We start from the raw sequence: 27,261 nt of genomic DNA, 5'->3' as shown, positions 1-27,261 counted from the left end.
GAGATGGCCAGAAAGGCCGACGATAATTGAAGGAGACGCAACACATCTTTAAATGGTTTGCATCTTTAAGGGATATATATATATATATATATATATATATATATATATATATATATATCAAAACAAACCAGAACGCACATACACATACAAACAAACAGGGCGAGGGGGGAATAAGATTACGTTGCGCGTAATAAGACTTGCCTTGGCTCCCTCTGCACAAAAACACTGTAACTAATGCAATTCCTGACTTGCAAAGCTGGAATTAATCATACTGGGGCTTTCTAGGGCTTGGATTTCCCTTGGGATACCAGACCGCAGCATCCTTCCTTCCGCTGACACTAGGACAGGATGAAGCCGGCCAAGGGGTCACAGAGCTTTGCCAAGCCCTGCGCCAAGAGAGCAGGAGGTCAGGGGATTCCTACATCCGGGGGTCAAAGCCCCAGATAGGTTGCTTCGAGGCTGACGCCATCCTACCTCCCCGATGGGAACCGGTTTGAGTTAGGTTGGATGTCCAAACGGCAGAAGATGGAGCTGACGTTTTCTACCTCGGGGATGTTGAATCCTCCTCGCGAAGGCTAGAATGAATCATCTGGCATTTTTCCTTCCTCCCCATTGTAAGGAAAAACAGCCATTGGCAATGCGAGACTTCTTCTGCAAAAGCACCACCAACGCCACACTCGGCTTTTTGCACCAAAATTGAAAAACTGTCTTTGCAGAAAACATGGGTTTTTCTGAAAAGGGATGTTGCTCTCGGCCCAGTTTTTCCCCCCAATGCTTTTTATTATTTTCCATTAAAAGATAAAAAAACAAATGCACTAATAAACGTAACATCATTAGACATCACACAAATAATCACTATAACTACAAAACATTGGACATCCCACAACCAAACCCCCCTGAATTTAATCAATTACATTTTCCATGCATGAGGCTCAGATCTCTTCTATGCAATTTTTTTAAATCAATGTGCATTTTCCAGGTGGAATAAATCCCAAATTGCTAAGAGTCTTGTCTGTCCACAATTCTCCCAATTTGTTGTTGTTGTTGTTGATGCAGACCTTCAAGTCGTTTCCGACTTATGATGACCCTAAGGCGAACCTATTTTGGGGTTTTCTTGGCAAGTTTGTGTACACTGAAAGCAAAGATGTCCCTACCTCTGCCACCCATCAAAAAAGCGTTGGTTTGGGGAATGTTTCAGATTTCCAGATAAGGGAGACTCAACTCAACCTGTAATATTATTATTATTAATTATTAATATCCATTGTTATTGTTGTGGCTGTTGCAGCTTCTATCTACAGGATGACGACGACGACGACGATGATGATGATGATGGTATTCAGTCTGGAAGTCAAGGTACCTTAGGCTGCATCTGCACTGCAGAAATAATCCAGTTTGACACCACTTTAACTCCAATGACTCAGTGCTATGGAAATCTGGGAATCATAATTTGTCGTGACACCAGAGCTCTTTGACAGGGGAGGCTAAATATCTTACAAAACCACGAATCCCAGCATTCCATAGCATTGACCCATGGCAGTTAAAGTGCTGTGAAACTGCATGATTCTGCAGTGCAGATGCTGCCTTAACCAAACTCTGAAACAGATAACAGCTAAAGTTTCACAGAATGAAGCTATTAAAAATATAAACCCAGCATCCTTTAATCCATTAAGCTAATGCAACGTTGGCCTGTATCTGCTCCTAGACAGTAGCCAGAACTATATATATACCTCCCTTTCCACCCCAAACTTCTGAAAAGTTTGCAGTAAACAAACAGAAGTCCAATAAAAGCTATTTAAAATAAAATTCAAAAAACCCCGAAACAGCCAGGCTCCTGCATGAAAGCAGACATAGAAAGAGATCTGATCTCTGCTGTTTTTATTTGTTTGCAAAGAGGAGTGGGAGGAGGCGGTTCCCGGGGAAGGAAGCATCCAAATAATTACGTCTCCAGAGAGGCTTTCCTCATTTTAATTTCTTAATTTATTTTTAAATATTACCCTGCGAGCTTTCGCAGGGCTGGGCTCCCCAGAGCCATCAATGGGAATAGTCAAGGATCCTGCCCAAGTGGAGACAGACGAATGAGCCAAGGCACTGGCTGTGGGTCTGGGGTGCAAGAGCGACCGTAAAATGCCAGCAATTTACTAGAGACGCACTGCCGCGCCACTTTCCCCAAGGACCAAAATAAACTTCAGATGTACACTACATATATACACACACTTGTATAGAAAGCAGGACTCTGTGCGGGTAAAAATCTGTCGGTTCATTTTTAACCCATTCCCGCAACCTTGTTTACCAACCCAAAGCCTGGATTTCGAAGCCAGGCAAGAAGAGTCCATCTTTCCATGCACGTTATTATTATTATTATTATTATTATTATTATTATTAACCTTTATTTATAAAGCGCTGTAAATTTACACATAAGTGTGTAGGCCTCAAAGATGGGCTTGGGACTTTATTGGATGATGATGGGATCTCAGGTATACTCCCAGCTGACCTGCTTTGCTGTCTTCGCTGTCTGCCATCTGCCGAAACAGTGCCTGACATCCTGTTCATGACTCAGACCAAAATGGTGAAAGGTCTGGAAACCTTTAAGAGGAGCATCGTAGGGAGCTGTGTATATTTAGTCTGCAGAAAGGAAGGCTAAGGGGTGACATAATAGCCCTGCTTAAATATTAGAAGGATGCCATATCGACGAAGGAGCAAGCTTGTTTTCTGCTGCTCCGGAGACAAGGACACAGAGCAACGGGTTCAAACTAGAGGAAAAGAGATTCCACTTAAACATTAGGAAGAATTTCCTGACGGCAACTAAAATGATGCAAGGTCTGGAAACCATGTCCTACAAGGTTAAGGAACTGGGTATGTTTAGGCTGGAGAAGAGAAGGTTAAGTGGTGATATGATATCCCTGTTTGAATATATGAAAGGATGTCATACCAAAGATGGAGTAAGTTTGTGAAGTCGAAGGCTTTCACGGCCGGCATCCGTGGTTTTGTGTGGGTTTTTTCGAGCTAAGAGGCCGAGCAGGTTTCGGGTTTAAGAAGGTCAGATTAGATGGATGAATAGTGGAGCAGAAGGTCTGCCCCATTCTCATGGAAGACACCAGCATCCACAGCCTCTGTCTTTTAGCCGTGGCATCAAAAGAAGAATGCCCATTGATATCTGATGAGCAACCTTTGCAAGCAGGACAATGGCCCAGATCCATCTCCAAGCATCCCCACCTGCACCAAGGCTTTTTAACCATTATGGCCGATGGTCTCACATCAGTATTTCTTGACCTGCCCTCCCCTCCATTTTGCAAGACAGACAGAGCAATCCCTGCAATCTGGGATGTTGGGGGGAGAGGAATGAAAAGGAGGCGACCAAGATGGGGTGCCAAAATCAGAAAACCAAAGACCCTTGAATGCCAATAGTTGCAGATTCTCTGTTCTCCCATCCAGAGCTGCTGCAGACTCTTAAAATATTTTTCAGGGATCCTGAACAAATAAATAGCCTGAATGAATCCATGGTTCGCAGCGGTGTAATTTTAGCTCTGTGCTTTCCCCAGGAATGCCTAGAATAAATAGGTGATATTTGTAAGGCAGGCTTCTGTTTGTGTTTGGAGCAAGGCCTTCCTCTTCCCCACAGAAGCTGTGTCAGGGGCTGGTGTGGGGCACATGGAAAGTGTGGTCATCCTTAGCTGCGCAAGAACACGGCTCGGCCAAAGATAAAAATGACCGCAAGGTACAAGGAGCCCTTCTATGCCCAACAGCAGCTGGTGGTCCCTATATCCATTCCTGATTCTAGTTGGAACTTCAAAGGAGCTGTTGAAGCCCCTGACCTTATTTTAGGTTTTGGACACCTTGGACAGCTGATTTGAAGTTCAGTTTCAAACCTACAGTGGATTCAACGTTTCCATTGGTGGAATCCAAACAAATCTCTTTGGAAAATCAACTACTGCCCCTTTCTTTGATGAAAATAAAAGGATGCAACATAAATGCAGAAGTTGGATACCACCTTAATGGTATCGAGGCTTCATCCTAAGGAATCCTAAGATTTGTTGTTTGACACAGTTCTGGGATGTTAGGTTTGTGAGCTGTTTAGCCTTCTCTGTCAGAGAGCTTGGGTGCTTCACCAAACAACAGATCCCAGGATTCAACTGGGGGGAAATGCGCAGTTGGAAAAAATGTGCAGTTCAAAAATTGATAGGCATTAGTAACATAAGAAGGACAGCTGGGAAGGAGGCAATTCTAGCCTCCCTAAGGAAAGAGGTCCAGAGTCTAGGGGAAACCACCAAGAAGGCCCTATTTCATGTCGTCACTAACTGTAACTGTGAAGGTGGTGGGACTGAGACAAGGACCTCTCTTACAGATCCCAGAAAGCGGGAAATCTCATATGTGGAGACATGGTCCATGGGACATGTATTTTCTGCTGGCACATACATGCCTCCCTTCCTGCCCTTACCCCAATTACTAAATAACGGGGAACTTTATTGCCTTCTGTCCTACCTACACAAAATAATGACACTTAAATTTTGCTTTAATTACATTGCTACCAGTCTATAGGGAAAATAGGGAGGGGGAGAAACAGGCCACCTTCTTTCACAAGCCGTCTCTTCCCCCCCCCCCTTCCAATCCCATTTAAAACCCTGTTTTGCAGCCCTCGACTCCGTCTGAATGATTTTTGTAGCATCATAAATATGACGCATGGAGGAGCCGGCCAAAATCACCAGCCCCCCATCCAAAAAAATCGGGGGACGGGGCGGTGGGGACGGAGGTTTACTTAAGGGAAGTCTAACGGCTCGTGGCTGTGTTTAGATTTGGGCGTTTGGGGGTCTGGATAATTTTCACCCTCGAGTGCCATAAAGTGACGGGGGAACAGTAGGCGCTTTCATAAAGCGTGTTTCACAAAGAGCAAATTGTACCGTTAAGGAACCCTTGCTACCTTGTTCAACGGCGAATTCCCTCAACTGGGACACTGCTCTGTTTTAAAAACCAACTTTCAAATGAAAGATGCTGGGTTTGGGGGTGGGACGAGGGCAGCTGGGGAGAGCCCATACCAAAGTGCAGTCTGTCCAGATTCATACAAGGTTGTCTTAAAACCAAAGACCTTCTCTTGCTGATAAAGCCATTGCAGCAATTGGTTTTCTGTAAGTCAGGTTTCTCAAAGGAGTTGCTATCCATTGTGCGATTTGTATAGTTGTTTCTTATTTGTGGAGCTCTGGCCATATCAAGAAGTTAAAAAGCTTATTAATGAAATATACAGTCAGCCCTCTGCGGTCATGGATTCTTCATCCACAGTTGCAACCATCCATGGCTTGAATATATGTATAAAAATATATACACATATATATATTCCCAAAAAGCAAACTTTGAATTTTCCATTTTATATAAGGGACACCATTTTACTATGTCATTATATTTAATAGGACTTGAGCATCCACCAATTTCGGTATCCACTGTGGGTCCTGGAACCAAACCCCAAAAGATACCAAGGGCCTTCTATACATTGTCCGCCTTAAACCTGATGGTCTGGATGGATGTATCTAGCTAGAGAGTCCGGGGAGTGGGCAAAATGTGGCCCACAGGCCATTTTTGCAAACCCATTTAGGTTCTCAAATTCCAAAATAAATAAATAAATAGATTTTTAGAGGTGTGGATGGCATTTCTACCATGTTTGGAGCCTTCCTAAACCTCTAGAGATCAAAACAAAATGTTTTTTTTCCCAAAAAAATGTGGGAGGGGTTATCTCAGAGTGTGTTCTGGGGATCCAGGAACACCCCAAAATAGCCTCCATGTTCCCTAGAAGGCACACACACACACACACACACTTGGCCCTTGGGACTCGTGGGAGATCCATTCCAGACCTCCCCTGCAAGTTTCAAGACCTATTCAAGCCCTATAGGCTTGAATGGGGCACATGCATGCAGAGCACACGCCCCATTGCTGTTAATGGTGATCGCCCCTATGCAATTTTCAACTCCATGCATCTCAAGTTTGTGGATATGGAGGGGCAACTGTGTACACACACACACACACACACACACACACATACACACACATATATATATATATTAAGGAATAGGTGCAGTGGGGTAGTGCAGACCTCCAAAGTCTCCTGGATGGCTAATATGGTTCCCTGGTCTTCCGGAGTTGCCCACCCACTGTACTAGGAACTTGTAGTTCCAGCATGAAACCTTCTCAAACTCTAGTGAAGAGGCTCCCTAGTTTGGGCTCCTGTTACTTACAGTGGCCATCCAGGTGCCTCTAGGAAGCCCAGAAGCAAGGCCAGGAGACAAGCTTCTCCTTTCAGTCTCAAGTCACCGTCGCCAAACTGCCCAGCTCCCTGTTGACCCAAGAGAAGACTTAGGGGCTGCATTGCGAACATAACTATCCATACCGCTGGCACCAGGTCTTCTTCCATCCCAGCATGCCAGCCTCCCAACCTGCCTGTCCCAAACACTGGCCTCATTGAGGCTAGCAAGCCAGAGTAGAATTAAAAAGGTCATAAAAGAAGGGTACAGGGATGTTTGCCTTGCAAGGGCCGGCCCTACTTGCAAAGGATTTAATATTCCCCGGCATGCCGTCCCATTTCTCCCAGCCTCTCTGCCTGTCAGTTAAGACCTAGAATGTTTATTTTCACGGCTACTTGTGGTCAAGGCTGGTGCCAGTTGTGCTGCGGTGCTGGTTGCAACATATTTAACACGGGGGGGGGTGGATGGGGGAAAAGGAACTTGGCCCATGTTTCCAAGGCTCAGGGATGCCCCCCTTTCTAATGGGAAACAACTGAGCTAAATTCAGAGGAGTGGTGCGGAGAAGCAACTCTCTCCAAAACGTTTAACCCTTTTGGGATACATAAACAATGCTCTCTTTCTGCCCTCGGGTGTAGTGGCCAACTTTTAAGTCAGCGCTCACTCCTATGCCTTTGAACCGTCTGCCTGTCGTGTGTTAATTGTGGCACAGAAAATGACGTTCCCTGCTCAGAAGGAAACCTGTTTTCTGCACAAAAACAGCCACATGTGAATTTTGCGCACACTAAGTCCCGAATTGCGAATAGGCTTTGAAAGTTTTTACACACTTTCTCGCGGCAGGAAAAAAATTGCTAAACTTCCTCATTGCCAGAGTAAAAGCAAGGGCAGCATCACTCACATTACATGAAAAGTAATTTTCTGCAATCGGTCCAGTATTTCTTAAGCAACTGGGGCTGATGGGGCCATGACCAATGAAGCCAAGGGGGTTCCACCAAAGATGGGGCTGACCGCATCACATTTTTGCTAACAAGGATGCATCTATAGTGTAGATGCAAAAATTAGATGCAATAATGAAGTCTGACCCCAATTTAACCACCATGGCTCCATCCGACAGAATCCTGGGATTTACAGTTTAGTGGTGCACCAGCATAGAGAATGGTAAAGACTTTGTCAAACCCCAAATCTCAGAATTCCATAGATGGAACTGCAGCACAAAGTGGTGTCAAACTGCGTTATTTCTACAGTGTAGATGCACCCCTACTCTCCTCCTTTTTCCATCCTAAGTACTGCTTCTGCCCCTCTTGTGGCGGGGAATTAGGCAAGCAACTTGACCAAGCTATAAAGCCAACCTTCCTAAGCCACAAGAGAGTGAGATTGTAAAGAATAAGGTTAGCAAACAAGCCCTTCCTTTAGGTTTAGAGTTTAAGGATCACAAGTGGAGATAAGGCAGAAAACCCAGTAAAGATGGAAGTCCCAGAGAGGAGAGAGATGCTGAACAAGAGCAGCCAAGGACAGGAGCGCCAAGACGGGAATAATCTGGGCCTGATTTAAATGTTTGTTCTGCGCAGTAAAATGTGGAAGACGGTCCAGCTGGATGGGAGGGGAGAAGGTAATCGCCATGCCAATTGTATATTTCCCCTAGAAATTTCATGTCATGCTGCACCAAGCAGAGTTACATTTTTCAGGGTCCAATTTCAATAAATCAGCATGTCGAGCCGGGGAACACGGACCATGGCCCCTCTCCGTCTTCTCCGGCGTTTGCAGGTAAAGCCAAGAACAAAATGGCCATTCTTTCTGGAGTCTGGCAGCCGGACAAATTACTTTCCGCACCTCCTCGCACTGAAGGGCTCCTTATTAAAAATATCGCCTTCGCTACCGTCCCACTTGTAGTTAAACCAAGGGCAAAGAAAGAAAGAAAGAAACCCATTTTTTTTAACAAAGCCAGCTAATGCATCCCTTGGGCAGGACCTTTGGAGAGGCAAGGAGGCAATTAAAAGGAGGACGAAGGTGCCCTGTTGTGTCCGCATGGGGAGGCCTTTTGGTTTCGCAAGGTTTGGAAACTCATGGAGGGATATGAACTTTGAGATCCCTGATTCAAATACTGTCTTGGGGTATCTTCATTTCAGCCTGGAACTCTCCCCAGTGAACAAAACATGCTACTCCCATAATGACCTCAAAGTAGGTACTTGTTCATTGTTATTATCGCTTTGTCTCCCACCCTCGGAGAAAAGTCCTAGGATAAGTAGTAGTAGTAGTAGTAGTAGTAATAATAATGGAGCCAACATGGTGTTGCAGTTTGAGCATTGGACTATGACTCTGGAGATCTGGGTTCAAATCCCTGCTTGGCCATGGAAATCCACTAGGTCAAGTCGCATACTTTCAGCCTACAAAGACAAACCCGCTCTGAACAAATCTTGCCAAGAAAACCCCATAACAGACTCGCCTTAGGGTCACCATAAACCCCGTCATGACTTTGGACAAGTCACACACTCTCAGCCTGCAAAAACAAACCCGCTCTGAACAAATCTTTCCAAGAAAAGCCCATGACAGAAATGACTTGAAGGCACACAACAGCAACAACCGTAAATAATAGTTTTGAGGCTGAAGAAAGGAAAACGTGGATGACAATGTGGCAAATATCACGGGGGACAGCAGAATCACAGAAACTTCCTCTAATCAAACTGGACAGATTGTCCGTTTCTGCAAAATCTATCAGCTGAAGTACCAAGCCCGGCTGGGATCCCCTTCCTACTCCAAGACGGAAGGACCTGAAACCTGGGCTGCATTAAGCCACTAGCAGGGAGTCGCTCTTAATTTATGAACCAAGCAATAGTTTACGCCAGAGACAAACAATGGCGAGGCAGGAGGTCGGAGGAAGCTGGAGGTTAAAGGTGATCCTCATATTACCCATGCTTCCCCCTTTTAATAACTCAACACATGACTATTTGCATTTATTAAGGTGAAAGGACCATTTTAGGGGAAGATTTTTAAAATCTTCTTCCCAATGACTTGAACTGCTCAGATGATCAGTAGTGAGTTTGAGGAGCATTACAATGAAGAGAAAAGAGAAACCAAGTCTCAATATCAGTGGCATGAATCAGGGTTCGAATTCCCACTTGGTCACGGAAACCCACTAGGTCACCCTGGGCAAGTCACACTTTCTCAGTCTCAGAGGAAGGCAATGATAAAACCACTCTGAACATATCCTGAAAGGAAAACCCTGGGAAGAAGCGAACCTATCAAGGTTTTTTCTTGGCAAGTTTCTTCAGAGGTGGTTTGCCCTTACCAACCTCTGAGGTTGAGAGAGTGTGACTTGCCCAAGGGCATCCAGTGGGTTTACACGGCTGAGCTGGGATTCGAATTCTGAACTCCATGGGGTCATGGTCCAACACTCCAACCACTATGGGAGGAAATCCTCATTTTCCACAAGGTACCAAATGAGCAGTTGAGGTCGAGCTTCTTTTGGCTTGGACGTCTTTCTAAGCATCTGGAATTTCAGCAGAATTAAAGCTACTGTCACAACAGCAGAGCCCCGTAAGCCCTGGATTTCATCATGAAGGGGGCAGAGAAGAGCGGGAGAGACGTAACCCGTAGCCTTGCCAAAAACCAAACATGCCACCACTTCACTCACAAGCGGTTAAGGCAAACTTTGATAAGAGGAGTCCCAGTTGGCCCCAGATGTTTCCAATAAATACAGGCCTCCTCCCAGCGCTACCCCCCTCCGCTCGGCCCTCCTCCGTTTGAAATAATTGAAACCACGGCTTCGTCAATCCTGGCAGGCTTTGGAGAACGTCTCGAGCCTGTGGTTATTTTCTGGGCCGAAAGGACTTGACCGGTTGATACCAAGACTCATCGCCAAGAGGTCAAAGCTCTTACCGAGATGGAAATACTGGTTTCGTGTATTACCAAGTTGACTGTTTTTTCCGCCAGATTTCTCATCCCACAAGGACTCTTTCCACCTATAGTATCATAGAGGAAGAGGAAAAGACCCCAAAGGCTATCCAATCCAACCCCATTCTGCTACGCAGAAATACACCATCAAAATCATCCTGACAGATGTCCACCCATCCTCTGTTTAAAAACTTACAAAGGAGACTCCACCACTCTCTGAAGCCACATATTCTACCACCAAATAACTCTTACTCTCAGGAGGTTCTTCCTAATGTTTAGGTGGAATCTCTTTTCCTGTCGTTTGCATCCATTGTTCCATGTCCTAGTCTCCGCAGCTGCAGAAAACAAGTGTTCTCCATCCACAATATGGCATCCTTTCCAATATTGAAACATGGCTATCATGCCCCCTCTTGACCTTCTCTTCCCTAGGCAAAACATACCAGCCACAGATGGTTGAAACCGTGGATAAAGAATCCATGGATAAGGAGGGCAAACTGTACGTACATAATGAGATATCTTGGAGATGGGATCCAAGTCTTAACACAAAAGTCATTTATGTTTCTTATACGCCTTATACACATAGCTGGAAAGTAATTTTGTACAATATTTCCAAACAATTTTGTGCACGAGACAAAGTCAGTGTACAATGAACCATCGGAAAACAAAGGTGTCACTACCTCTGCTACCCATGGAAAACCATGTTGTTTTTTGGATTAGTTCAGATTTTGGAATTCCAGATAAGAGATTAAACCTGTACGGCACAAAAATGGTAATGCCTCCTGACACATTGGTCTGGGGACTTGAGAAGACTTCATGGGCCACACTTTGGGGTCCCAAGAACCATTGTCCATTGCACTCGAAATGAATTAACAACAATAACAGGTATCTCCGGTTATGAAAGGCAATATTATGTCAAAGAAAGGGAAGCCCTTAAGAAAGGCTTTTGTATCACGGCTTCTTAAAACGAATATCCAAGAAGACATGATACATGGAAAATGAGGGGAGGGGGACAGAAATGTTTGCCCTCTTGTCTTTTGGAATTCTCCCTCTCCTTCTCCCTAAATGAAAAACAGATGCTAGAAACCCCAAGCAGTTCTTATGTAAAATAAAAGTGGTGTATTATTTCTAAACTGCTTCCTCTTTGCAAACAGGCCCCGGAGGCAAGACTGAGCTTCTCCAGCATGGATTTAAGTGACAACTTCTCCAAAGCAAAAAAAACCAAGCCTGCTTAAAAGGGGGGGAAATAAAAATAAAAATAAAAGAAATCCAGGCGCTGTTCCTTATCTAGTTCCCCTGGAAAACAATACCCGTGACCGTGCCAGTATCCAAGTCGGAGGCGAAAACCTCTCCAAGAACTACTAGAAGCGCATTCAAAGCTCTTGCGCTGCAACTGTCTCAACCTGAGCAGCTCAGGTTGTGAATCTGGTTAACATCAGGCGAAACAGGAGAGGCAAATTAAGTAATTTCTCACCCATTAATAGATTTAACCAGCCAGAAGTTATTGGATCCAGGCCATGGAGATTGCCTTATTAAATTCCAAATACCAGAAGCCAGGTTTCCTGATACGGAGTGCTAATGAAAAATGAGCGGAATTTATGAGCACTTCAGATTTAATTAAAGCAGGGTCCCAGGCCCTTCATTTTTGTCTGGGAGCTACAGCGACCCCCCCCCCCCCCGATCATTGCGTTTTCATCAGAAGCTCAATGGGATTCAGTATTAAAACATCGTGGCCAAAACACGCCAATATCTCTAGCGTTCTTGATATGAATCTCAACATGTTGGTTGTGTCACTTCCAAAGTAAACTATTGGAAAACAAGGCATGTTTCCCAGTGACCATGCGTGGTCGAGGGATACATCACATCAACCTCAGTCCCAAATACAACTCAGGGTGCCTAAAACACCAAGGGCCTATGCCAACTTTTCCTATACACTTGGATTCTGACTTTCAGAAGGAGAAAAAGTAAAGTACCATTAGAATCAAAGAATCATTGCGTTGGAAGGGATTGCAAGGGCTGCCTTCCCCAACCCCCTGAGATGTAGGAATCCACTGCTAAAACATCCATTCAACCTCTATTCAAAAAGAAGAAGAATCCACAACCATCCAAGGGAGTCCATTCCCCTATTGAACAGCTTTTACCATCAAGACGTTCTTCCTTATGCTTAGTTGGAATCTCCTTTCTTGTCATTGCAACCATTTTTTTCAGGTCCTATGATCCAAAACAGAAGAAAACAACCTTGACCCACCTTCCATTTGACAGCCATTTGGTTATGTAAAGATGGATATCTTTTCACCTCTTCCTTTTCTGTTCTCCAGGCTAAACAAACCAAATTCCTTCAAACATTCCTCATGGGTCTTGGTTTCTGAATCTTTTACGCAATTGGTTGCTCTCATCTGAATTGTGGTGCCCAGAACTGGACACAGGATTCCAGATGACATCTGACCAATGTAGTATGAAGTAGTACTATTGCTACCCTCATTTCGGACACTATTGTTGATGCAGCCTAGAATTGGATTGACTGCACCACTCCAAGGATGATCCTTCTATGATCCATATTTCCCAGCCTCCCAATGTGGCACCCAAACTTTAGGGAAGCAATCCAAACTGTGGAAGCTTTTTTCCAAAACAGGTTCAGCATCTTGGATTAAAGCTTGGATTAAACCCCAGGATGGACCCACCACCTCACAGGCACAAGATCTGCCACTGGTTGCCAACCACAGATCACAAGAGGGAAGGCTCTCCAAATCGGTGGACCCTTCACCTGCCATGAAATGTTCATCATGCGCTCTGACTCAATGCAGGAAAGAAACCGCCAACTATCCAGACACGTCAGGTTCCAATTTTGCGATTAATTGGGGCTGATATTAGTGAGTAGCTTGTTCCAGCCCCACATCTTTCATCCTGATGCCAACGTTGTTTATAGGCCTGCTCTCGACATTCGACATCTGCCTTTGCGCAGTAAACCGGTGGGAAGGAGTTCAAGAATTCCTTAATCAGTATATTAATGTACCTTCTTGTATGCCAGTCAAATAAAAACAAGCACCACCAACTAACCAGAAACCACATTAATAAACATCAACAGGAACAATAAACAGAATCAAGCAATGTCTGTCATTAAGTTTTCCCCTTACTTTCTGTGCATGCGCACTTGCTCACCTATAAAAAGACACAAGGGGCAGCCTTTCCAGTTACAACACACAAAACCTCTGCATTCAGGAGGGGTGTTCTTGCTTTGGTCCACTAGGCCAAAGAACAGTATGGACATAACTTGATTATTCCTCCAACACTGATGGAGAGAAACGCCCTTGCAAGGAGGAAATGCTTATAACAAATGTGGGCAGAAAGAAATGTGTCTTCTTGAATTTTCCAACAGTCAAAGACAGACGAAGGGGAGGGAAAGGCCTGTGTGCGAAAGCCAGGAAGGATGGGGGCAAATGTCCTCCTCTTCTCCTTTCCGTCTTGCCCTTAGGTAAGTCATGTGCGGTTCCTGCGCCAACTGCCTCCAGCTCCCTTGGACAAAAGGAGCCTTCTTCTCTAGCACCAAGAGAGCCGTGCATACCCCTCGCCGTGACGAATTCACTTGGCCATCTCCATTATCAGAAAAAGATCTTGTGACACTGGCTTATTTGGAGCCGTGCCTTTTCCGTCTGCCTCAGAAGAGATCCGAGGGCTGGTACTGTTTCATTTCACCAGAGAAAACAGCAGAAGACCCAAGAGGAAGAGAGCTTCCGCTCAAAAGGGCACCCAAACTGGGCACCCACAGATCACAGAACAAGCCTGGTGGCTGCCCTCTGAAGAAACAGTAGCACCGTTTGGCTCCGATTAAAGCAAGGCGTCTACAAGGTTCTCCAAGTATTTGCCGTTTATTATTAAATATTAATATTCCACCTTCCCATCAGGCCCAAGGAAGCAGCAAACCAGAAGTATACGGATAGCAACGCTGATCCATTTGTACAGCTGGCCTTCCATATCTATAGATTCTTCATCCACAGAGTCAACCACCCACAGCTTGAAAATATTCAAAAAAATATTCATGAATTATTTTTATCCGCAGATCCAAGCATCTATAGCTTGAAAATGCTTTCTAAAAGATATAATTTCCAAAAAGCAAACCATGGTTTTGCCATTTTATATAAGGGACACCATTTTACTATGCCACTGTATTTCATGGGACTTGAGCATCCACACATCTTGGGTCTTTGAACCAAACCTCAGCAGATAACCAAGAGCCCACTGTATATATATCCCAAAAAGCAAGCTACTTTATATATGGGACATCATTTTATTATTCCATTGTATTTGATGGGACTCTATTACTCCACAGTCTCATAAAGAGAATATGAAGAAGTGTGTGTGGGGGGGAATCCTTTGTTCTATGACAGAATTGAGTGTAAGCCATCCAAACCCAACAGGATCCATACCTTTAGTCCTCACAGTATGGGCTGAAATGTTTTAGAAATGCCGGTGGAATAATAAGACATTCCTGAACCATCTCCTTGAATCCCCCCCAGGCCCACTGACATCCTAAGAGACAACCTATACGATTTCAGGAGGTGGGGAAGAAGCGTAGAAAGAGAGGCAGAAACATCTTGAACTGGTAAATCAAATCGATACCATACGCCTGTGTCAGGCGACCTGATAAAAAGGGCCCACAAATGCCCCCAAGAAAAGGGTCTCCCAGGGAAGTGTGCTTCTATAATGCTTCAAAATCCTGGCAGGAGATTTCCAAAAATCCGCTTCAGGCAACACACGTGATGAGAAACTCCGTTTGCAGCACTGAGAGACGGAGACCTCTTGTGAGAAATGGCAATGGTAGCACACACGAATAAATGGTGCCAGCATGGTGCAGTGGTTTGAATGGACTATGACCCTGGAGATCTGGGTTCGAATCCCCGCTAAGCCATGGTAACCCACGCGTGACCTTGGGCAAGTCACATTCTCTCAGCCTCAGAGGATGGCAATGGCAAACCCCCTCTGAAGAAACATGCCAAGAAAACTCTATGATAGGTTCAGCTTAGGGTCACCATATGTTGGAAATGACTTGAAAGCACACAACAGCAACAACAGCAACAACAATCACACGAACACACAGGGCAACTTTTCCCTGGACTATAAGGCCTCTTCTTCTCCACAGCCATTTCTCTCTACACAAACACTCTGGTTTAATTTCAGTCGCTCAGGCTACATCCACACTGTAGAACTAATGCATTTTGATATTGCTTTAACTGACGCGCAATCCTGGGATGTGTCATTTGTTGTGGCACCAGATCTCACTAACAGAGGAGGCTGAATATGCCACAAAACTACAAATTCTGGTATTCCATAGCATTGAGCCATGGCAGTTAAAGCAGTGCCAAAATGCATTAACTCCACAGTGTTGATGCAGCCTAAGAAGATGTAGATGTAATGTTGGCTATTCCACATTTGGCACAAGATAAGCAGATCATATGGATATTTCTAAGTTTGTCTTACAGGGTGAATCAGCAATGGGGAATTAGGTTGCCAGCTGGGGGTAGTCTGGGTAGAAGTAATTGTTTAGGTACCCAGGTCTGCCATTGGCTTTAAGGGCTTGCGGAACGCCATTCATGAAAGGTTTGAATGGGATACTTCTCTGCGGAAGATCACTTGCTGCATCACTGACCACCAATAAACTATATCTAATAGCAATAATGTGCATTAGCATTTGACACCAAAACCTATTTTCTAGCTGTGGATGGTTGAATCTGCAGATGCACAATCCATGGATAAGGAGGGCTGACTGTAACACTGGCGTGCCCTGGTAAAAAGTTTGGGAATCCCTGGCTGTGTGAGCATGTGCATTTTATAATAAACCAACAGACGTTTCCTTACTCCGTATCAGACTCCGCAGGCCAAGCTGCGCATCCAAACCAACCGCGCTCAGAGCAGAGCGCAAATCAGCTTTTGCTAACCACCGATTCGAAATTTCTCAAACCTATAAATTAAATTAATAAAAGGACAAAGGCTCCTTTTGTGCCTTTCCAAAGCCTGGAGGATTTTACCAATAATAAGACTGGAAAGTGATTTATACTCCTAGATTAAAAGCTGGGTTGGCACGCAGGACTCTTCTAAAGGGAACAAAACTTCACTTAACCCGTTCGGGTGGAAACTTTTAACATCACCCACCTTCGCAGTGCCTTCTTTTTAAAATCATCATCATCCTCATTTGCAAAAAGCAGTTACAATCTGCACAAGCGGAGGATAAAAGCCGCAGACGTTACACCAAGAGAGGAAGGAGAACAAACATATGTGAAGAAGAGTTAATTTCCAAACGTTTAGCCAAAAACATAAAACTCTGCATTGAAAGATCAGTCAAAATATAAAGCATTGTTTATGGGCAGTGCGAAGGAAATTATTATTATTATTATTATTATTATTATTATTATTGAGAAGAAGGAACAAGTGCTTTCAAAAAAGAGTTAAGCATGAGTTCATATTTGTAATATATATATATATATATATATATATATATCTCCCACAAGAATCAAACAGATTTTCTGCCACCCACAGCTCCTCTCTCCTACTCCATCCCATCAATATGTTAAAAGACGATTCTGCCACCTACCATCTCTTTGATGGATGTGCCAATCACGACACCTGACAACCCTTCTTCTGCCCCTTTGCCAGCTCCAGGTCCTCCCTCCCGTGGATCGACCTCTTTGCGGAACATTAATTAACAGATATCTCTCTTTCCCCCCCTTGTATCTCCCACTGTGGTTGCCAACTGCGCCACCAGAATCCTGAAAATCTCCATCCTATAAGGAAAAATTAAAAGGACAGAGTCCCTTTTTTATATCGCATTTGGGAGGGAAAGAAAGAAAGAAACTTGGCAGGTTGCATCCAGATAGGCGCACACTTAGTTTCATTTGAAATGTGGTATTGGAGGAGAGTTCTGCAGATACCATGGACTTCCAAAAAGTGACAAATAAATGGGTCCTAGGGCAGCGTGGTATAATGGTTGGGGCAGTGGTGGATCCCGAAGGGGATCCCTCCCCCTCCCTTGTTTTGCTCAGAGCAGGGTAAAAGGAATGGCACGGGTCTTGGCATGTGGGCAAGTAGATCAACCAAACTGGACACTATCCAGCTATCCACATGGCAAAAATAACTACAGGCACTTGGTGTCATGAACCTGGACATGGACTCTTGACTCACAGACTGAAGCTCTTGGCATGTGGGCAACTAGATCCACCAAACTGGACACGATCCAGCTGTCCACATGGCAAAAAGAACTGATGCAACTTAGTGTCATGCCCTACTTCCAGAACTTGGGCATGGACTCTTGACCCAGAGTCTGAAGCTCTTGGCATGTGGACATCTAGATCCACCACACTAGACATGATCCAGCTAGCAAAAATAATTGCTGGCACTTGGTGTCATGTCCTCTTCCAAAACATGGCCACAGACTCTGACTCAGAGATGGAAGCGGTGGACCTGCTGCTGAACCAGAGCAGAAGGTAGTTCCAGAGCCTCACATCTCAGAGACAGACAAGAGTGCAGGACCAGCTCTGGCAGATAGTCCTGTTGCCCATTCAGATACAAAAGGCAACTTATCCCTACCTACCTACCTACCTTTGCTGAAGGGAGACAACAAAGGGAAGGATTGGGAAGGTATCAGAGGATGTATAGGAAGCAGCAATCCATTATGCAGCAGCTGCATTGAGCTTCTGCTCTATAAATTCCCAGCCCTGCCCTCCAGAAGTTGGCGGAGATTATCTGACCTACCTGGCTCCTCACTGTGATCTTGAACTCTGTCTCTGACCTGGATTGTGTTTGTGGACTCTGGGTATCATTTACCTGATTTGGACATTGAGGAACTCTCTTGCTGGACCTGACACTTGTGAATAAACTCTATTTGGGACTCAAGGTTTTAGTTTAAATGCTGAACTGTAAGCTGCTCTATGAATCGGCTTGCTCAATAGTCTCTATCAACTGTGTAGCAATCGCCCTTTGGCTGGTTGCCCAGACTCTGTTTGGGATTTCCTGGAAACCTCAGGATTGTCCCCAACTTGATCCCTTTGGAGAAAAGTTGGGTTAACCACGGATCCTCTCCAGAAACAGCCATACATCTTGGAGACTGCTAGCAAGCCCATGGCCACCTCAGACCAGATGAACCTTTCTGCCATTTTAGCCATCATAAAGCTTTCATCTTCTTAAGGAAGATCTCTCATCCCAGGGTAGTTTGGTCTTGTCTGACTCATAGCAAGTGGAAAATGGAATCGTATCACACACCAAGAGCCAACGGGCATCAGACTGTGTGGTTAAACGGGCGACTGTATGGGTACACTGTTGAACCAGTTTAGTAGACACACCCTTCTGAGTGCAAGCCAGACACCAAGTATGAAAGACTGTGTGGCGGGCAAACAACCGTGCCCAGCTTCTCACACAGGAGGCTGTGTGGAGGTTCACACTCTTTTTCTGTCTCCTTAGGTTTGGTAAAGAAAAGATGTCCAAGTAAAATAATAATCAACCAGATTGACATTGGTGTGCTATCTGTCACCAGTTCAACCACCAAATACCTTGAACTGGTTCCCTTGGGTTAAAAAAAACAAACTTTTAGCCATGACCAAATCAAGAAGGTGGCACATCCACTATGGAGTAAAATTGCTGTCAACTTCCTATTTGGGCCAATTTCCTATCCGAGGAAGGAACTGGCAAAACCACCTTTGAGGATTCCTTGCCTAAGAAAACCCTGTAAAATTCATGGGGTCACAACTTGAAGGCATGTACAGACATGGAAAGGACTCAATGCCAAGATGTTGGCCTCTTCCATCCTATTGTCAGAGAGACCGAATGATGGAAGGCCCAATCTCTGAGTCTGGAGCAAACTGTTTATGCTTGGGCCATTCAGCTCCAAACCCTCTTGTTGTTGTTGTATGCCTTCAAGTTGTTTCCGACTGATGGTGACCCTAACGCCTACCTATCACAAGGGGTTTGGGCAAGTTTCTTCAGTGGAGGTTCACCATGGCCATCCTCTGAAGCTGAGAGTGTGGGATTAACCCAAGACTCAGCGGGGATTCCCTGGAGTAACCTGGCCAATACAGACAGGACGGGAGATTGGAAGTGGAATGGATCACTGGTGAGAATGCAAGAACTGGAGGACACCTAGCATTGCATACTGGGATGAAGGTCTGGTGAGACTGGAGCCAACTGTTCTTTCCCAGTCGAGTTTGCATTGACAAGCCAAAATCAGATGCAATATTTAGAAGGGGGGAAGGTCACAAAATGGACACGGAGGCTCTAGACAAGATGTGGTTCTTGCAATTCCACACCTGTTTAGCATGTTAGTCAATGGGCTCAAAGCCTCTTAACAGGTCACTGTGGAGAGCTGGTTAGATGGCTGGAAGGATTAACCTGATTAGAAGTGAGATCAGGGAGGAAAAAGAGAGTAAGTAGACGAAAACTAGGGAGGGGGATAGTTTCAGGGGAGTTGAGGAGGGTCTCTGGGTGGTCTCCTGCGAGAGAGTCCAGGAGCAATGGAGAGATGAAATCCGATCGCCTTACAGGAAGCTTTTTCAAGACTCAATACAAATCCCCCCTTTTTTAAAAAATGGAAAAGAATCCAGAATGGAGAGTCATGTTACCCCTGAAAATACAAACTGGCACATTACCAATGCATGAAGGCTTTCTGATTGACATGCGCTCCTCGGGATGTCAAGCGCAGGAGAGGGGGAAATGTTCTCTTTCCCGACGGGTGCAAAGGAAACTCCCGGGACAGGCTCAGAGAGTTACATGTCCTGCGGGATTCTTCCAGCTATGGTTTTACCATATATATATATATATATATATATATATATATATATCAAAGAAATACAAGTGAAATATAATGGGAGGAAAGGGGAGATTTGAACAGGGTTGGAGTTAATTCCCCATCTTTGGCAGTCTTTAAGCACAGGTTGAATGGGCATATTTTGGGAACGCATGGCTCTGGTTATATAACCAGATGCAGGATCAGCCTTGGTTAGTACTTGGATGGAAAGCCACAAACAAATTGCAGGTGTTGGAGGCTATATTTCAGAGGAAGGAACTGGCAAAAAGCCACCTCTGAGTATTCCTTGCATAAGCAAACCCTATGAAATTCATGGGGTCGCCATACGTCCATGGGTGACTTGAAGACACATACATATAGAGAGAGGGAATACAGAGGGATCTAAAGCTGTTTGCTGACATCCATGTTTCAGCAGCCCCATATTTATGTAGGGATCATTTTGATCTCCTGGACACACACATGAAACATGGGCTATGTCTGCACCGCAGAAATAATGCAGTATGACACCCTTTAACTGCCATGGCTCAATGCTATCAAATCCTGGGATGTGTCGTTTGTTGTGGCATTACAGCTCTCTGTCAGAGAAGGACGAATATCTCAACTCTACGAACTACAAAATCCAGAATTCCATAGCATTAAGCCATAACAGTTAATGTGGGGTCAAACTGCATTATTTCTGCAGTGAGGATAAGATTACAGACAGACAAATATGCCATGTCTAAAAAAAACCCACCATTAAACAATCTCTTAGATTACAGTGTCCATCTATACACATGCACACAAAATACTATTAAATATTTGGCTCATGGTTTTCCTCCGGGAGGAATATATATATATATATATATATATATATATATATATATATATATAGTTCCATTTTGAGGCGAAAAGAGGCGCTTGCCTTCCAGCTTGGCACAGCTGTATGTTGGATGAAGGAATACTTTGCAACCAATCCACTGTTTGCAACCCACCCCACCTCCTTCCGCGTCCTCTTTGCAAAAGTCTGGCTTAAGACGCAAATCCTACATCATCACCAGACCATCACATTCCCTGCCCTCGGAAAATAACCCAGTCTGCCTAGCCCTGCTTGCCTCTATCCTAACACAGCCCTGATGATGTGAATTGTCAGCTACTGCATTATTATTATGGCCGAAATCCAACGGCCAGCCTCACCAAGTCATGCAATTGATTGCTGAACGGTAACTGAACACTCTCTGCAAATCCCGTTCGTTCCACGGGTCAATTCTCCTTTGGACTAGCAACTGGGTTTAGGCCTATTATTATTACTACTACCATTAGGAGCAGCAAATAATTTGGGGGCTGATCCCCTGGTTGTACGGATTCAAGGTTGAGAGCAGGGCAGTTGCCCACCTCTGACGTACTGTGAATTTTTCCTGCACTATTTGTTTCTCAAAACACAACCAGCTCTACTGAAAGATTCTGCTTCCTCCACTGCCTATTCTGCAAAAAGGCCTTGTGTTTCCTCTATATCAGTGTCTTGCCCAGTTTACTTGGAGGCTTGGCCTCTCGCTTGGACTTAGAACCAAACCAAACCAAACCCTTTCCACTCATTTATGTTTTGGCCACGCTATTCAGCAGGTTTTTGTTCCAAAACACATCCTGAAAATGCGACATGGGGGAAAGTGGAAGGAAAATTTTCATATACACTCGGCCCCCGGGTTACGAAATTAATTCGTTCCGCCGCCATTTTCGTAACCCGGAAGGCTTCGTAAGCCGAAAAAGCCATAGGCGCTAATGGGGAAAAGCCGCGATTCCGTGCAAAATAGCGCCGAAAAGCACCAAAATTTTATTCGCAACCCGGAATAACCTTCGTAACCCGGAAATATTTTTTATTATTTTTTTTTCGTAACCCGGAAATTTCGTATCGCGGCGCATTCGTATCCCGGGGTAAGAGTGTATATATATATATATATATAGAGAGAGAGAGAGAGAGAGAGAGAGAGAGTGGAGGACAGAGGGTATTGGAGATGTCTCATCCATAGGGTCGCCATAAGTCAAGATCAACTCAAGGGCAGTTACCAACAAACAACAAATATGAAGTCGAAGGCTTTCGTGGCTGGCATCCATAGTTTTTTGTGGGTTTTTCGGGCTACGTGGCCATGTTCTAGAAGAGTTTATTCCTGACGTTTCGCCAGCATATATATTTCATATAACAACAAATATATTTCTAGAATCATTGGAAGAGTTGTTGGAAAAGATCCCAGCTCAAAGCTTCTGCCTGTGCAGAAATGCAGCACTTGAAGCATCTGCATCTTTAAGACCTGGGCATCTATTCTTTGTTTTAAAACCTCCAAGGGAGGAGTGTTCAGCAATCTGTAGTGTTATAGCAATCAAGCAAGTAATTCAAAGTCTCTCACTATCCCAGGAAATCATAGAATCACAGAATCCTAGAATTGGGAGATACCCCAAAGGGCCATCCAGTCCAACCCCATTCTGCCATGCAGGAACTCACAATGAAAGCACCCCCGACAGATGACCATAGTTGTTTTAGTCTGAAATATCAGTACACAAAGGGCTCTTGTAGCCCCTTTGTGTAAATGATGTTATAGCACAAGTTTTCGTAGACTTGGTATACAGTATCTAAGGAAACAGACAAAATCTACAAAAGCTTATGCTACAACCCCTTTTGCTCAGGTGAGTCTCAAAGGTGCAACAAGATCCCTCTGCATACTGATGTCCAAGGACAGTGCAGGATCAGAGCAATCCAGCAAGTAACTCCAACTCCCTCACCAAACCACACACTGCAAGACTCTGTAGGATTATATCAGTTGGAGTGTGTAACTCAAAAGTCCCATAGCAAACTACACAACCCAGGATGCTGTTGGATTAAAGCAATCAAGTATGCAACTCCAAGTCCCACGCCAAACTGCGTATCCCCGGGATGCTGTAGGATTTGAGCAATTGAACAGGTAACTGCTAAGATCCTCACCAAACCATCTATTTTTAAAAAAAAAAATCTTTTAAATTGCATTTTTTTTCTTTGAAGGAGCGATGCATCTTAAATACTATAATTATTTAATTTATAAATACTATACAATGTGTCCATACTATACGCGGGCACACCATACGCAGCTTTCAGCATACGCTGAAAGCCACGCAGGAAATAGCAATGGTGCGTGTGCCGTGGCACATTGTTTTTAATGGGGCTCCACCATATGTGGTGTTTCCCTTCTGCGGGGAGGGGTCCGGAACAGATGCCCCCGCATAAGGGAAGGGCCCACTGCACTAGTTTAATTCCATTTTAATGCCCACTGTTGTATGCTTTTAATTGCATTGTGTACAATCTGTAAGCAGCTTGGGGTCCCAATTTTTTTTGGGGGGGAAGCAGATTTCATAATAATGATAATGATGATGATGGTGACATATCCCAGGCTTCTGTAGGATGCAGCCTGCTTTAACTGTGCAATGTCAATGCATGCACTGGGTCACCTCCCAGTGGAAATGAAAGAAAGAAGAGACGGCTTGCGCACGCGGAAGAGAACGCAAGGGGGAAACGTAAATGGCATTTGCCAGGTGGCTGTGCCCACTGCATCGATCTGGGGTTCAGCAAGTGCCAGTAATGAGCCCGTCAATCACAAACCGAGGCAGAGACAAAGCAGAAGACGGCTTCCCTGGGTGGCTCACCTCATAATGGTAGTTCATGCACGTCAGATCTCTCCAGCAGCGATCGCCTCGGATTTTAATCAAGCCCTGTCAAGGAATGAGATGAAAATTTCCATCACAGCTCTGACAAGAATTTTACACACAGCCAAATATGCATTTCTGGCCTTTGTTTCATTCTCAGCTCTTCACTGTTTCTATTTGCAACCCTTTCGGCTTGCTTCTGTGGGTATGAGGCACATCACCGTTTGCTAACCTTGGTGTGTTCCCTGTGGCTCCTGACTGCACTATTTGCCCCATAAAAAGCCTTGTAAATTCAAAGCAAGTTAATCCAGTGATCCCCCCCTGCAACCTGGTGCCTTCCAGATATGTTCGACTGCAATCCCCATCATCCACAGCCCCACTCCTGCTCAGTGAAGTTTTGCAAGAGAACTGCTCAGAGCTGACTTAAAATACCTCCAGCAAAGGAGACCTTTCCATCTTCCAGCAAAATATATGTCTCCATTTGGTTGCTTTGGTCATTTTGCCTAATGGTTATCATATATTTGCTTTTATGCAAGAAGGCTTTTCTATATATATAAAAAACAGATTTTCCAACTGCACAAATGCCCAGTCTGACAGAATACTTTGAAAACCCCAAAACAACGCACAATACTTTATTCCCTGCCTGTCTATTGCAGTGTCTCTATAAGAGTCAATACTTCTTATTTACTATACTGCAATGTTATCAGCCTTCTCTCTCAGACAGCTCTGGTGCCACAGCAAACTACAAATCCCAGGATTCCATAGCATTGAGCCATGGCGGTTAAAGTGGTGTGAAACTGCATCATTTCTGCAGTGCAGATGCAGCCACAAACGCACAAAGCTGTGCACTCTTCCACATTGTAAAACTAGAGGCTAATATACTTTGATATTCCAATATCTTGGTTATGGTTGAGTCTCTTAAAATACTGTAAGGCCAAGCCTTTTCTGTTCCTCTGCACCATTTAGCTTCGTTCAAGGACTGTATGCAAAAAAAAATTGGAACAACAGAGTTCCTTTACTGTAAACCAGGGAGCTACTTTGCCTCAGATTCAAATAGATTCTGGATAAGCAAACACATTTTGCAAATTATCCTGTTCCCCGTTCAACTTGACAGTTAGGTTGTGTGCAACTTGCTGGCAAAGTCCCTTAGAAGGAAGAAATGGGCTCCTCTGTGAAAAACTGGTGGTTCTGCGTCATTGTGTTGTTTGCAGTGGATCATGGAGTTGGAAGGAACCCAAGGGTCATCTAGTCCAACCCTTTGTCAGTGCACAAATTCACAGTAAAAGCGTCTTACAAAGGTAGCTCTCCAAAATCTCTTTTCAAAACTCCAAAGACTGAGAGTCCACAATCTAGATTCTTCCACCATCAAACACCTTTCACCATCAGGACGAAAATCACAATCTACAGTTTGGCAATCTGAAGCCAAGGTTCCTGGTCCAGGAGACTTCTTCCATCTTCCATGTGATTACAGCTTTTCAGATATCTCAAAATAGCAATCAGAAACATTTATCTATCTTCTCCAGGCTAAACATATACACATACATATACACACATGCATAGAGCATTTATACCCCTTAAATGCATGTTGTTGTTGTTGTTGTTGTTGTGTACCTTCAAGTTGTTTCCAACTTATGGCGACCCTAAGGCAAACCTATCACAGGGTTTTCTGGGCATTTTCTTGGATACTGATGGACTATAACTTCTAGCATCAATCACTACTGGCTATGGTGGCCATGGAGCTGCTGGGACCTGCAATCCAACAGCATCTGGAGGATTGCATGATCCCCACCCCATTCAGAGAATGTCTCCATGCAAAGGAGAATCCTAAACCAACCTAAATCCATCCTAATGCAGAGGGACTACTACAAGTAGTAGTCAAATGCAAGCATTCACATGTCACCTGGAGATGGGGGACATGGTAGCCCTGCTCCTCCAGGTTGAAACCCTCATTCAACAAAAGGTTGAATCTCCCTTATCTGAAATACTTGGAACCACAAATGTTGGATTTGGATTTTAATTTTTGGGATTTCAGAATACTTGTACAGTTGGATGGTCAAGAACTATTAGATAGAATGGTGTGGTAGCATGGTGTCCCTTATATAAAATGGCAAAATCAAGGTTTGATTTTTATATATATATATATATATATATATATATATATATAGAGAGAGAGAGAGAGAGAGAGAGAGAGAGATATTGAATATTTTTAAACTGTTGATGCTTGAATCCATGGACAAGGAATCTGTGGATATGGAGGGCCGAATGTATTTGCATTTGCAGACTTGGAGATGTGACCCAAGTCTGAACACAAAATTCATTTACGTTCATATACACTTCATACAAATAGCCTGGGGGTAATTTTATACAACATTTTTCATAATCTTGTGCATGAAACCCATTTCGTATATGCCAGACCACCAGGAAGCAAAAGTGTCACTATCTCAGCCACCCGTGAAAAAAGTGCCAGCTTTTGGAATATTTCAGATTTTGGAAATCCGGGGAATGGAGACCCAACCCAAACAAAAACCATTATTTATTTGGAAATATTAATACCACATTTAGATATATGAAAGCAGTGGAATGTCACTAACAACATTTCTTGTTGACGTGTAAATTCCAAGCTTGGTATATCTTCTGCTATGGGTACTCAAAAATATTTAGATTTAAATTTTGCTCACCCTTCGCCTCCCCAAAACACCTGACCAAGGCCAGCTGGAAGATTTGGGCCATGCTCTTTTCATGCTCTTTTAAAGGAAGTAAAGAAGGGAATGAAGGCTCAAAGGTCAAAGGGATCCTGGGATCCTGGCCTTCTGCACCGACTTTGCAGCCAGCATCACCTTCCCAAGTTATTTTTCAAAGACCCAGCTGTCCATACACACCTGCCATTTAAAAACCATGAGAAAAGACTACACAATGGGAAACTCAAGACTGGCCTTCTGCTTTCTCAGGGGCGGTGAGCACAATGCGCAAGTCCCACATTTATTGCGAGTGGCTCTAAGCACTGGCAAATATTGGACAACACAGATTGAAATGAAGGTTATAAAACCTACAATAGATACCTAGCATATATTAAACTTGTATTCAATGGCATCATTAGGGATGGCATCACGCAATGTGGTAACGCATGGTGCCACCCCTCTGCATTGATCTCCTCCCATACCAAATGATACAGGAAACCTTAGGGATATTTTTTGTACTAACGTTATTCATAAATCCTAATTCCTGTATAGCACTGAATGTGAAGGCAATGGTCATGACATAAGCAACTAGCAAAATTAAAATTAGACCTTTAAATTACATACGCACATATGTTCACATATGCACACTTTCATACGGTTAAAGTGAAAATTTCATAAGATGTGACGTTTTCCAAGAAAATTTTAAAAGAATGAAAGGTTACCCTTGGAAGACTCCAAACACATGATAATGAACAGAATATATTTGCTATCCAATGGCCAAAAATGGACATCCATAAAGGAACTTATAAATGTTTTAACTTTATAAATTGCTTGTTTTTTAAATCTTATACTTGTATTAATTTTTAATTTTGTGCCGGGCGGTTTTAATGTGTCCTATGCCAATGTGTTTAACTGGTTTTAGGTATTTTAATCTATGTCACACCCCGCCTTGAATCTTGGAGAGAGGCAGGTAAGAAATCAAATTAATTGTTGCTGTTGTTGCTATTGCTTTGTGTATCGTTTTTAAATTTGTATTGTTTCC

At 44.0% G+C, this 27,261-nt stretch overlaps 1 protein-coding gene across 1 annotated transcript in view; it reads right to left on the bottom strand.

The window, feature by feature from the left end:
* LOC149306226 (lipase maturation factor 1-like) overlaps positions 1–27,261 on the bottom strand; it is a 92,701-nt gene that overhangs the window by 32,075 nt on the left and 33,365 nt on the right. Inside the window, exon 3 of the mRNA XM_089539995.1 lies at positions 23,542–23,607. Within this exon, the coding sequence (XP_089396121.1) occupies positions 23,542–23,607 (66 nt within the window). The remainder of the gene's footprint in view (positions 1–23,541; positions 23,608–27,261) is intronic.

The sequence above is a fragment of the Sceloporus occidentalis genome, unplaced genomic scaffold, assembly GCF_023333645.1.
Source record: "Sceloporus occidentalis isolate IW3139 unplaced genomic scaffold, rSceOcc1.0.p SCAF_10, whole genome shotgun sequence".
Taxonomy (NCBI): domain Eukaryota; kingdom Metazoa; phylum Chordata; class Lepidosauria; order Squamata; family Phrynosomatidae; genus Sceloporus; species Sceloporus occidentalis.
The sequence above is the reverse complement of the archived record's forward strand: the minus strand, read 5'-3'. Positions and strand labels throughout refer to the sequence as shown.